At 39.5% G+C, this 13160-nt stretch overlaps 1 protein-coding gene across 1 annotated transcript in view; it reads left to right on the top strand.

The window, feature by feature from the left end:
- Positions 1 to 13160, top strand: part of MYO1B (myosin IB) — a 160013-nt gene that overhangs the window by 82525 nt on the left and 64328 nt on the right. The window contains 3 exon segments of the mRNA XM_015596757.2: positions 2497 to 2601; positions 6936 to 6982; positions 12094 to 12157. Coding sequence (XP_015452243.1) covers positions 2497 to 2601; positions 6936 to 6982; positions 12094 to 12157 — 216 coding nt within the window.

Here is a 13160-nt window from a genome sequence, read left to right on the forward strand (position 1 = left end):
AAAAAATAATGAGAACTTGGTGTGATCGTGTATCTGAACTTTGAGGCTTGAGTTGAGGCAGCAGTGAATTCTATAATCATTGGAACAAACAAGCAGCCTGGCCTGGCCTTTTAATACTTTTTGTCAATTTACCTAAAAGAAAACTTACCCTTTTAGAGAGAGAGAAAGAGAGTGAGAGAGAAAGAGAGAGAGAGAGAGAGAGAGAGAGAGAGAGAGAGAGAGAGAGAGAGAGAGAGAGTGTGTGAGTGTGTGTGTGTGTGTGTATTTGCCAATATTTGGGACAATTACTTTGCCTATAAATGCTTTCAGTCTTCTAATGGTATAACAGGTGGACATATAGGTCAGAAATTTATGTCAAGAAAGAAGAATACGTACAATATATGTGAGGCTGTAGGTGGGGATGGGGAGCAAAGAGTGCTGCTGAGAAAGCAGAATGAAGAGAAAGAAAGCCTGGAGGTGAGTTGCTTCAGAGCCGAAACTGCAGATTGCAGTGTGAGGATGATTCAGGAGAGTTGGCCCAGAGTTGGAGGCCAGATATCATGGGATGTCAGGAATTGGCTGGGAGGGCAGTCTCACTTGACCTCAAAAGGCATAAAGCCTGGAAAGAATATCCCGAAGTGACCAGAAGAAGAGTTCCAGTTTGGACTGGTAGGTAGAGGGAAATGTGGAACCAAGAAGTCAAATAAAACATAATATATAAACCTTTGTTCATAACTGAGGCCAGGTCAGCCTGAACAGAGCAACTGTAGTATGTACATACAGTTCACCAGCTTTTAGGTAAACCCTGAGAACAATGGAAAATGTAGTTCAGGAACTTTACACAATGGAGGTGTTAGGGGAGAATGCCCTTTGGAGGAATGGTATTGCAAAGATGAAAAGATTGACGTTTCTCAGTTACAATCTTTAAAAGGAAACAGCAGAAAGTAGGTATCACAGATCAGCAGAGAATCTGTTTGTACCCTTGCATTTCACAGAAAGCAAATTGGAGGAAGACCTAACTCCAGCCACTGAAGGAAGTACCCAGCCTCTCACCACAGTTCTCGGGGCTCCGTGAGATCGGTTACTTTCCCTATACTATATTTGCTAGTCCTCCAGAAGCTGTCATCCTAGTGCTGGAGCACTTTATGTGACCTGCACTTGGTGCTCAGCGGCTCCTGTTAGTCACTTTTGGGTTGCTCAAAGGCCCTAAAGCAAGTGTTGGGCAATGCTCCCAAGGTCACATTCCAGTTGTTCATTTTTTATTTCTTCAACAATGGAGAATAGGTCGGCAGCCACCTGCTTCCAGGTCTGTGCAAGAGAAATGGCAGTGTTGAAATTTGCCTCCTGGACTCAGAGGCAGAGAGACTCCCCCTCAAACCTGGGGAAAGCTGTCTTGCTCTCAGACAGTGCCACCAGAACAAAGACTTGAGAGAAAGCAAGATTTGGGGAGATTGCTTTCCTTACCTCGACGGCCCAAATGAGGAGCATTTCTCAGATCCTGATTATGGAACATTAGAACCAGCTCAATGAGGAACAGATTGCATGGCAAATATAAGTATGGAACATTAGAACCAGCTCAATGAGGAACAGATTGCATGGCAAATATAAGTTTGCGAAATGCAGCATTCTAGATTCTTTTCCAGAGTTCCACAATGCACGTGATCCTCCGAGAAGCCCTTTAAAAAGGAAGCCTGTTTCACTTCATCTAGCTCCCTGTGGCCCCCAAATTCATTTGACTTTAGACCTCATTTTTCCTGAATACCTATTAGCATTCCTTGGAACTCAGTATTAAAAGGATCAGCATTGAGGAAGCAAGTGCTGAGAGGCGACATGGACCGATAGACCCAGATGGATGGAACCACCCAAAACAAGTTTTGTCCACCTTTGAGCTAAGGGTTCTTTGTGTGCCTCAGGTGGCCTGCTTCTTTTAGCAGTTTACCTTTCAGGGTTACTAGTGAAGCCTGTGCAAACAATAGTGCCCTGAAAAGGTTATATTTCTTGCTATCAAAATCCTTAGATTAGCTGCTTAGCTTTTTTTTAATCGAGTCGAAGAGTAATTTAGTCTAATTGTGAGCAAACTGGTTTGATTTAGAAAATATTTTTGAGAACAGGTTTTGTTTTTGTTTTTGTTTTAATTTAAAAATCTATTTGGTAAAGATACCCAGGTTATGAAGTTATTTTTGGCTTGAATCATCTGTGTGTCATATAGTAATCGTATATAAATGATTGCTTTAAGAAGATACTTTTCTTGAGATTTTGTTAGCTATGTTATTCAGAAAATTTTTTAGCAGCCGGGTGACATAACCTTTAAGCACAATTCCTATTATATCTGAATTAATGACATGTCATTGAATGGAAAAGACATATTTTAAAAGATTTCTAAAGCAGTATTTACTCCCAGGTATAGAGTCATTTGAAAACACTGTTAGTGGGTACCCTTACCACAATTTCCTTCCTCCAAGAATTTTGAAAGATATTTCTGTTTCATTTATTAATATGGCTTGTTTTCATCCACAGAGGCCAGCAAGCTTGTGATGTCCTATGTAGCAGCTGTTTGTGGAAAAGGAGCAGAAGTTAATCAAGTCAAAGAACAGCTTTTACAGTCCAACCCAGTCCTGGAAGGTAGGATTTTCTGTGTACATCAGGTTGATGTGACTTGAACAGTAGATCTAGTTTTCAGGGCACCTCAGATACTTGATGTGCTGGGAGGTGGGCTGGGAGGGAAGAGGAAGGAAGAGATTCAGGCCCAGACCTGCTGAGCAAATGAGCTACATCCTAAGAACTGTTGGCTTTAGTGCTTAAAGGAGGCAACAGTTTATTCATGTAAAAGGAGCTTTCCCACTTAGATTGTTTTTTTTTTTCCCCTTTCAGTTTTTATTCGAATCACTTAAATTTTGCTTAAAAATGATCAACTGATATTTGCATTTGACTTGCTAGCTAGGAAAAACTTGGTGGAAAAGAGCAACTTGAGTGTAGTTATACACGTGGCTGCTTATTTCTGTTGTCAGGGAAACCAAGGTTATGCCAGGGAAGCATTTAAGGGCCAGTGTTTTCAGGGCCATAGAGAGCCAAAACCTGATTGTAGAGCTCAAACTCTGTGTGTGGTCATCTGTATTAGTCAGCTCTGGCTGCCATGACAGAATACCGTAGACTAGATGGCATAAACAACAGAAATTTATTTCCCAACACTTGTGGAGGGAGGCTCAGAAGTCTAAGATCAAGGTGCTGGCAAGGTGGGTTTCCTTTTGAGGAATCTTGGCTTACAGGTGACAGCTGTCTCACTGCCGTGTGATCACATGACCTCTTCTTTGAACGTGGTGGTGGGAGCCTGGCTGGCTTATGACTTCATCTAACCCTAATTACCTTCCAAAGGCCCTGTCTTCAGATACCATCACACAGGGGTTAGAGCGTCAACATGTGAATGGGGGAGGGACACCAACATTCATTCCATTATCCCATCAGAAAACAAAGCCAGAGGCGAGTCCCCTTAATGCCATGGAGGTTGGCTTGAACCATCGATAAAAACCATCCTTTACTTTGGAAACAGTAAATCAGAGTCTTGCTCTATTGGTGACAAGCCCTTAACGTTGCTGTATGTTGTAAGCATGTTTTAATTGTCATTTAACACAATCGTTGGGGTAGAATAGAGTTTCTTAACCTTGGCACTATTGACATTTTGGACTGGATAAGTCTTTGCTGTGGCGGGCTGGTCTGTGCACTGTAGGATGTTTGGCAGCATCCCTGCCCTCTACCACGAGGTGCTGGTAGTCCCCCTCTCCGTAGTTGTTGCCATTGAAAATGTCTCCGGACATTGCCAAATGTCCCCCGTGGGGTCAAAACCACCCCTGATTAGAATCTCTGGTCTAGAAGGGTAGTTTGGTTCATTCAACCCTTTGTTCAGTTATGGAAGGTCAAAATCTAGCGTGGATTAAAGCAGAACTGCTTTGGGATAGGGAGATACCCTCAGTGTGGAGGGACAGAACTCTGCCTGTTGTCTTTGTCTAGCGGTTCCCGACCTTTTTGGCACTAGAGACTGGTGCTCTTATGAGAATCTAATGCCTGATGATCTGAGGTGGGGATGCTAGTGCTGTGGAGTGGCTGCGAATACAGGTGAAGCTTTGCTGGCTGGTCCACCGCTCACCTCCTGCTTTGTGTCCCAGTTCCTAACAGCCCACTGACCAGTACTGGTCTATGGCCCAAAGGTTGGGGACCCCTGGCCTGGCCCCTTCCTTCTACTTTATTACAAGGAGATACCATGCATCTTTATCTCCCAGACAGTGAAATAGGAGCCATGAAATACTTGAACTTTGTGAAAAGCAGAGGCTGAAACATCTATTATATTTTTATTGATCTTTCTTCCCCTTCAGTACCTTAACAAATAAAAAGCTATTATAGAAAGTGCTCTATCTTCATTTCATCATTTTAGTATTTGACTTTTTGTTTTAAGTTAGAATGCTGTCCATGTGTTATATTTCTGCATATATTTATTTTAAGAACGCCGTGATCTAAAGGAGAAGCACTGTGGAATGCTATAGCTTGCATCTGTGATTAGAATCTGGCCCTTTATTCGATGGTTTTTGGAGCAAGGCTCCAGTGCAGGAAATGGAAGAAATGTCTGCTGTGGGCATGCATTATCTTTTATGGGAATGCTTTACTTTTAACTGGAGCTGCTACTGTAAATGAACATTTAGAACAATGAACTTAAAAAAACAATTGAGGAATGTGTCTCAAGTGTTCTATAATGGAACACTTGTTTTTGGTTCTGTGGCTCACAATAAAAGACGTTTGTGTTTAGAGCTATGTTTAGTAATGTGCAACTCAGATTTGTTTGATGAAAAGATGGTTTATGGCTTGCAAATGGAGCCTTGAGTAAAAATTTTTTGAAGCAATTCTTTCACTTGCCCTTGACCTTCAAGGCACAATAAACTGTCTTTTATGTACCAGCATCTTGAGCTGGACTTTGGGGCTGTGCAAGTTAGTTAACTCGGCACCCCTACGTGGTCTCACCCACCAGGAAGGACTAGCCTGTGAAAATACGAAAAATGTCATGATCTTCATGATAGCTAGGTCAACACTGCCATTCTCAAGATTGTATTTATTAAAGCTTTTTAGCTAGTGATGGACATGGGATAGTAATGTGAACCTCTTTGACAAACATCATTGTTTGAGTATTTCTTGTGTGTAGGTTTTCTCACTCGATATAGCACCTGAGTTTATTTTCAATTAAAAGGATTTGGTGTCAGACCTACCAAACCATACCCATTCCAAGGAGAATGTCTGATACAAAGAACTTTCTTTGTGTTGACTTTGTAAATTTTGTCTTAACTGAGCAGGAGCCATCTATTTTTTAAAAGTCAAAAACATAAAAAAACCAGCTAATGTGAAATACAACGTTATCAGGTTTGGCTCCCGAGTATCCAAGGTGAACTTTGACTTTAACATACACTTCCCCACCTGATCTGGTGGTTGCTTTCAAAACTTGGACCACCTTTTAGTTCTTAGTTGGCATTTGAACTCTTGTTACTCTAATCTTACTCTCTCCGTTTAATTTAATGAAGTTATGGAGTTTTCCAGGGATTTGACTCCTGGCCTCTTAATCTGAAGATCTGGTTCTGTTCACTACATCATCATGTCTCTTCAGTCCTTACTAGCTGCAGTGTGGTCCAGAGATCCCAGTAACAGCCTTGGAGTGATCATGGGGGAGCATTGGTAGATATGCAGAATTTCATGCCCATCCCTAGACCCTCTGAATAAACATCTGCACTTGAACAAGATCCCCAGGTGATAGGGTTTGCACTTTAAAGTTTGAGGTGTCCCCTGCTGAGCTTCCAAAGCACCAAACAGGGATCCTCTCTGCTTATATAACTTATATTTATTTAACTTAATTCTCTGCTACAATGGCCCGGACTAATTGGCCCTGCCTTGCGCATAAGCTAGGTGAAACAATCCTTTTACCTTATGACAGTATGAACTACCCGTGTTAAACAGGAGCGCTCGGTGCCTGGGCAGCATGAACCCGTGGCTCTTATGTGCCCTCATTTAAGAGGAAGTCCTGCCAGAGGGTGGGGGAAGGGGGGAGGTAGGCAGGATAAAAGGGGTCAAATATGTGGTGACAGAAAGAAAACTAATTATGGGAGGCGAACACACAATGTAAATATATATGCCTTAGTGTTAAAATGTACAGCTGAAACTTATCAGATTTCGTTAACCAATGTCACCATAAAAAAATAAATTAATAATAATAATAAAAAGGCAAAAAGGTAAAATAAAATAAAAGGAAGTCCTGTGGGAGATCCTGGCTCTGAGGCAGCAGAGACTGGAACATTTGAATTTTGCAGTATGGGACAGTTTAGTTTTCATTATATTCTGGAAAGTTTCAATTCGGTCTGACAGCCATAAACTGTGTAGCGTTTTGCGTTTTGACTATTGGAAATGACCTTAGTTTTTAAATCTCTTACTCTTTCTATTGCATATTTAATCACATTTAAATAGCTTTACTTAAAATTAATTAAACAAAGTTTCTCAGGACTTATTCTATCTGGAAATCTTACTAAATTTCACAAAATCTTTGGTAATTTTAAGTAGGAGTTATCTCTGAAATAACCTTATTCACTGATAGTAGTTGGAGATCATAGAAGCCTGGCTTGTTTGCCACTCAGTTGACTACTGTCAAAACAGTTAAAAGGTCTTGAATTAGAAGAGGTTAAGTTACAGTAATACTTAAAAAAACTCCACGAATCATAGGAATGACTTTTTTTATATGAACTTATAATAAGACATGGCAGCTTTAGTATGCTTCAGTTAAGTATGTTTCTATGGAAATTCTGGACGGAAATGTCATTGCTACAAGTTGTATTTTCTAAGATTTATAGATGTCAAATATTACATTTGTTTTATCTCTGTTCAAAATTATTTTTCTGTCAATTTTAACTATGCAACTGTTTCTTTCTTAATAGCTTTTGGAAATGCCAAGACTGTAAGGAATGACAACTCCTCTAGATTTGTAAGTATTTGTATAAGCATAAGTGTTAACACTAATATTTAGCTCATGTATGTTTAAATAACTTGTAGATGTTTACTATTTCTTCATACACAAATTTTAAAAATTAGAATACCATTGCTGTTGAGATACTAAAAGTTTTATAAGGACTATTTTTTGCTTTCTGGAATTTTCCTTTTTAATTCCTCTTGGAGTGACAAGCTATTTTTTTTTTTTTTTCCATGAGTAATTTCAATGAGGCTATTTAGAATAACTCTTTACTTATCTGAGTTTTGGTGTTTAGAAATCATAATTAAGAGTCAGAAATTAAGTAGAAAGAAGGATAAGCTGGGTGTCAAGTTTGTCTACAGCTTTTGTCCTTTGTGCAGTAGGATCAAAACAGATAGAGGTATATTCTAAAACTTTAGAAAGTAAAATCATTCAGTTTGGCAGTGACAGCTAATGGAATCAGGGAGGGGGACTGAATAGCAAAAACTGAAAGTAGTTGTTTGGAATTTGGTTGAGGTGGAAAATGCCAGTTCTACTAACAGAAACCTTTCCAGCATCATCTCCCATTGCTCTCCAGCATGTACTCTGCACATCTGCCCACGGGGATCTCTAGCCGTGCCTTGCTCTGTTGTGCCTCTGGTCTTTACAGAGACATAGACACTATCTGGAGGCAGCTGAGGAAAATACGTTGAGTGTGATGATGACATTACGAAATCGGGCCCTTTTTTTCTGGTTTAACGAATTTTATAAATTTTGTAATAAAAGATCATTTACTTTATAAGCTCTCTTCTCATATGCCTTATTTGAGACTGTTTTCCATGATCTTTCATGCCTCCTGTCTCCAGACCCTTCCTGCTCTTTCTCTTCCCTTCCTCTTTAGCCCCTTTCGGTTTTTTCTTATTGGAGTCATTCAGTGCTTAAGGCAAGAAAATGACCTTCCATGGAGATAGTTTTGATAGCTTGGAAAGTGGGAGGTTCCTAATTCAGAAGCTGTGAATTTTTTCCATTGGATTAGCCCCTTCAGTTGTTATAACTGATTTGAGCCATGCCTTTCCTTGTTGAGGTAACATGGCTAATCTCATTACATGAATAGAATTAGAAGCAACGTGTGGGCAGATAGAAGTAATTCCAATAGCTCAAGCTTCTTTATGGAGATTTTATTTTTGCTGTTTGCAAACTACACACACTTTACAAAAAATATTTGCAAATAGATTTAGTCTACAGACCATAAAAATAGAGAAAACCATATTGCTTAAAGAGTCATTACTACTTTGTGACTTTGAAATCTAGTGAAAGGCTTGGAAGGTGATTTGACTTACTAAGAAACTTCAGAGAAATCCTATTATAATAGGATTGAGATGTGAGATTAATGCTGGATTATAGGCTAAGTCATTTCATGCCCAATTTTTAGTTATTTCTCTGCTTTTTGGTCTGTCACTTGACCAGTAACATACTCAAACCCATGAAATAATCTTATAGTAGAACTCTGTTGTGTTTAAAGTTACTACTATGTATAATAGTGGTTTATGACTCCAGAGAAACTGATTTTCTTTGACAGTGTTTGATGGGTTAACCAGAATTAACGACTTGATTTCTTCATTGAGAAATGTGGTCGATCCTGTGGTGGTTTAGATAGGTACGCTTGTTGTGGTTGACATTTTAGACCAGTGCTCCCGTGAAAGTGACTCACAATGTCCCCCACACCTCTATCACTTCTAGTTTGACAGATTGAGCTTCTATTAAGAAAGGGACTCACTGTTTTTGAAAAATAATAATAATAATAATAAGGCTTTGGAAATCATTGCTCTCAGCCAAGGATTTCAGAGGAAGGGAGAAGAGTAATTCGTTGAATATCTGCTATGTACAAAGAGCCAAGTTAGGCACTGGTGAGTATAGGAAAGAACCTAGAGGGTCAGAAAAATTTTATTACCAAACCTCTCATTCAGTAGGAATGAAAAACCCAAGTTTTCTTTAAAAACTCTGTTTTTTTTTAGACATAGGTCTCCCTGTATCTCCTCTTGCAGCCTATTATCCTTTTCCTACCAGCAGCCGGAGTGATCTTTACAAACTTAAGTCTCATCACTGCCCTGCTGAAAGCCTTGGATGGTTCCCCCCTTGAACCTGGAATACAGTACAGGCTCCCTGGGGAAATCCTGCATAGGCTGGGGGGCCTGCTCTGCCCTTGTCTGCCCTTACTCGGTCTCTGCCACACAGGACTTTGTGACTGTCAGGCCTACCAAGCACTGTCTAGCCTTAGTCTTCGCAGTTGCCTGTGCTCTGTCCTCAAATCTTTGCGTGGCCTGCATCTCGTACTATTTAGATATCACCTCAAATTTCCTTTCCATGATGCCTTTTCTAGACTCTGTGACTTCATCCTGTTTTTATTTTTTTCTGGCATTCATTAGTCTCTGGAATTATTATATTCACTTCCCCTGTTTACATGACCCTTGACCTTAGAGAGTGAGATCTATGGGAGCAAGGTCCTCGGCCTTCTTGTTCGCTATGGGGCTTCAGTTCCTAGAACAGTGCCTGGCACCATAGTGGGCACTCAGAAAACATTTATTGATGTTACCTTTAAGAAGCTTATTGAGCAGTCAGAAAAAATGGACATGTTTTCTAAAAGTAATTACAGCACAACTCATAATAAGTTCCCCATGAGAGGTGCAGATTAAGTTTTGTGAAGTTCGGAATAGAGAAGCTGGGGGAGTCTGGGGCAGAAGACAGTCTTGAATGGCCTGTGAGATTTATATGTGCTCAAATCGAGTGGAGAGCAGGCAGAGCTGGCAGTACAGCATGAGAAACCGAGGAGAGAACCAGTGTGGACCTGCACTTGTCAGTTAGTGGCTAGACCAGAGGGTCTGGTCTGGAAGGGAGCCGCAGGCCAGAGGGCTGGAAAAGGTGGGTTAAGGACGCAACTGGAGTATCTGATTCAGGGTCTCAGACTTTATTTTGTAGGCAATGGGAAGCCACTGGTTATTTCTGAGTAGACAGTGACACGATCAGAACCAGGCTTTTGGCAGTAATCAGGATGTGGCTAAATGGGATGAGTGCCATACCAGTATCAACAGAATTCTCAGTGCTGTCCAATAGTTTATCCCTACTCAGCTTCCTTTCTCATTTTCCACAGTGTTTGTTCTACTCTCTTCAAACATCCTATCCTTTACTCTTAGCTGGTGATATTATGCCTACTTCACAGAAATATCATCATCATCACCATCTTCCTCCTTATCTAAACCTTCAACCTTTTTTCTGCCTCACCTATCCCTTTATCTGTATATATACCTTCCTGTCACACTGGGAAATTTTCAACTCTGGTCTCATACTGATCCTAATCCCTCTACCTATGCTCCGTCCTATGGCCTCTCATGCCCAGGGACCACCTTCCATCAAAATTGTCCCCTCTCATATGATCGACCTCTCACTCTCTTGTGAAGTTACCCTTTCCCGCCTCCTTTGTAGCTGCTTTGCCTGCTTTGTCCCCTACCATCATGGAACATCACTATATACTCGGTTGCCTGAGCCAGATTCCTGGACTTTTTAATCCTTGTCCCCCTTCTCTCTTTCTGACCTTGTACATGCACCCAGGACCTGTCGTTGTGACTCTCTGGGTAGCTCTCAACTGCTTACTTTTCCCTTTTGCTACTCCTGCTTAAAGCTACCAACATTTCTTCTCTGATTACTGCCACCTCCTCTCAGCTACATTTGGTTTTGTTCTTTTCCAGTCTATTCCACACTAGCCAGAGTGATCTTGTAAAGAGGCGAGTCTGATCTTGGCATCCTTGTTTAGGAACCTTTAATGTCTTGACTTAGTTGTCAGGAGAATGTCTTGATGTCATGATGTGCTCCAGCTTCCCTCACCATCTTCACACATGCTGGTTCTTATGCCTGCTCCTTCCTGCTCTCCCACCTCCTTGCCTGCCTAACTTCTGATACTTTGCATTTAAGTTAGGACAGGCTTCCTGCTCTCCCTTTGTCCTGCTCTCCCTTTCTTTGTGCATAGCGCCATGGCCACTGTAGGATGTGTCCCCATACACAGTAATGCCCTGTTTACCTGTCTTAATTCTCCCCTAGACTGTAAGTTTTTGAGGATAAGAATTGTGCCTTGCTTTCCCTTGTGAAGGCTTCAGTATCTAGGAAGTAGTTGATAGACCTTCGCTTAAAAATAAGTGAAGACTTTAAAATAGCAGATGACCCATGATAATGAAGAGGAAGTGAGAGAGCATGCATGAGCTAACAAAAGGTAAATTGCATCATTGACTGAGTGCCATGTGACCATGTTTCTTCTCTCTATTTTGAAAACAGAAAAGAGTTAAAGTAATTTTTTGGGAGAATTATTTATAAACCATCTATCTGACTATTGTTAAGGTAGAACATGAAACAAAACCAAAGACTACTTATTAGATCAACACACCCGTTTCCAAACAAAAAACAGCTCTCAGGGCTATTCTCTTAGACTTGTTACTCTTTAACTAGACAATTGTAGACCAATTCTTTAAAAATCACAGTATGAAAGTCCTGTGTATTTTCTCCGTGTTTAATACACGATCTGTAAAGTGTAATATGAACCTGGTTATATATTGCTGTGTAATCTAGATCAAAAACCCAAGAGAGTAATACTGTTCAGTGTTTGATTCTGAGCTGGCCAAACCACATAATTATGTATTTGATTTGAGTAGATATAAAAACAGTACTTTTAAGTGTTCTACCATCCAGTACGTTTAGAGTTTCTAGCCATGGCTTAAAACATATTTTGCCTATAAAAATGAAATAATTTATCTTTTCAACTAGTGCATATGCAAGGAATACTTATTTTTGTTAGTTTTATTCTTGACTTGAATACACACTTCAGAATTTGAAACACAAATCTGAAATGGAAAAGTTACATGACGGCTGAGAAGATCTATTCTTGAATTAGCAGTGGGATATGTTAGTTTTGAACTAATGTGGTATTTAATATGAATTATTCATGGAGACATATTGTTTTGCATCATGGTTACATAAACTGTAACTTTCTTAATTATATTTAAACAAGTGTATAAAGAGCTTGGTATGCTATTCTTTAAGAAGATATGCTGACTGAATATTTTGAGGTGAACCTGAAAACTCACAAAGTATTTTTTCGGCAGGGCAAATATATGGATATTGAATTTGATTTTAAAGGCGATCCACTGGGAGGAGTGATTAGTAACTGTGAGTATTTTACTTGAATCCTTTTAAAGAAGTTCAGAATAGTAAAGCATGTATTTATAGAATATTTTAGATACTCAGGTCTTCAAGAGATGACTATAAGAATACATTTTCTTGTACTACTTAGACTTTTAACCTATGTGTTTCAGGTTGTCTTATATAATTTAATATTTTTTAAGGAATACTTAATCTTTACCTTTGAATAACTTTTTAGGTGTCTGCTAAAGAAGTATGTATTAGTCCAACTATATTTTATATTCTACAGATCTTTAAGCCAATCTAGTAATAAAAAAGATTCTGCAATAGTTATTTTCTTTAACAAAATTATTTTATGATTAAAAACAAAATAATAAATAGTTGATTTTAGTTTAATAACTTTTGGGGGTAACATCCAACATAATGAGCGGACCTATACTTCAGTTTTTATTGTAAGACATTTTTTTGTCTTCGGGTTTATCTGAATCGTTGAAATGTGATAGACCCATTAGGTAGAATTACAGGTTTGTTAGACTCCTTTAGTCATGATTCGTGATTTTAGAAGTGAAATGTTCTCTGTCAAAGGCGAGAAAACAAACTGTCAGATGAGGTTTGCTTAACAGCCCCACGTCCAGAGTTTTCTAAAGTGGACATTAATGGTCAGTACCTGTTATAAATATGGCCTTGACATCAGTGTTTTGTGGCTGTAGTATATGTGGCACTGCTCTGATGTCTCTGCTTGTGTTGATTTTGCAATTGATTAGTTTGAAAAATTGAAGATGATGACTCAGGGTTTGTGCATCTCTCACTGGAGCCATGGCCTGGTTATCTTTTTGAATCCTTTTGTTTTTTTTTGAGAGCCACACTGTTGAACCTCCCACTACATTGGCTTGGCCCCTTTACCACCCTATGATGCTATTGGGATTGTTAGAATGAAAATAATTTAAATTTGACTCGGAAAAAAAATGACAAATTGACTCAGGTATCCAAAGTCATGCTCATTATATTTGTTATAGCAGTGGCATTCCTT

Source organism: Pteropus alecto, unplaced genomic scaffold, assembly GCF_000325575.1.
Source record: "Pteropus alecto unplaced genomic scaffold, ASM32557v1 scaffold3, whole genome shotgun sequence".
Taxonomy (NCBI): Eukaryota; Metazoa; Chordata; class Mammalia; order Chiroptera; family Pteropodidae; genus Pteropus; species Pteropus alecto.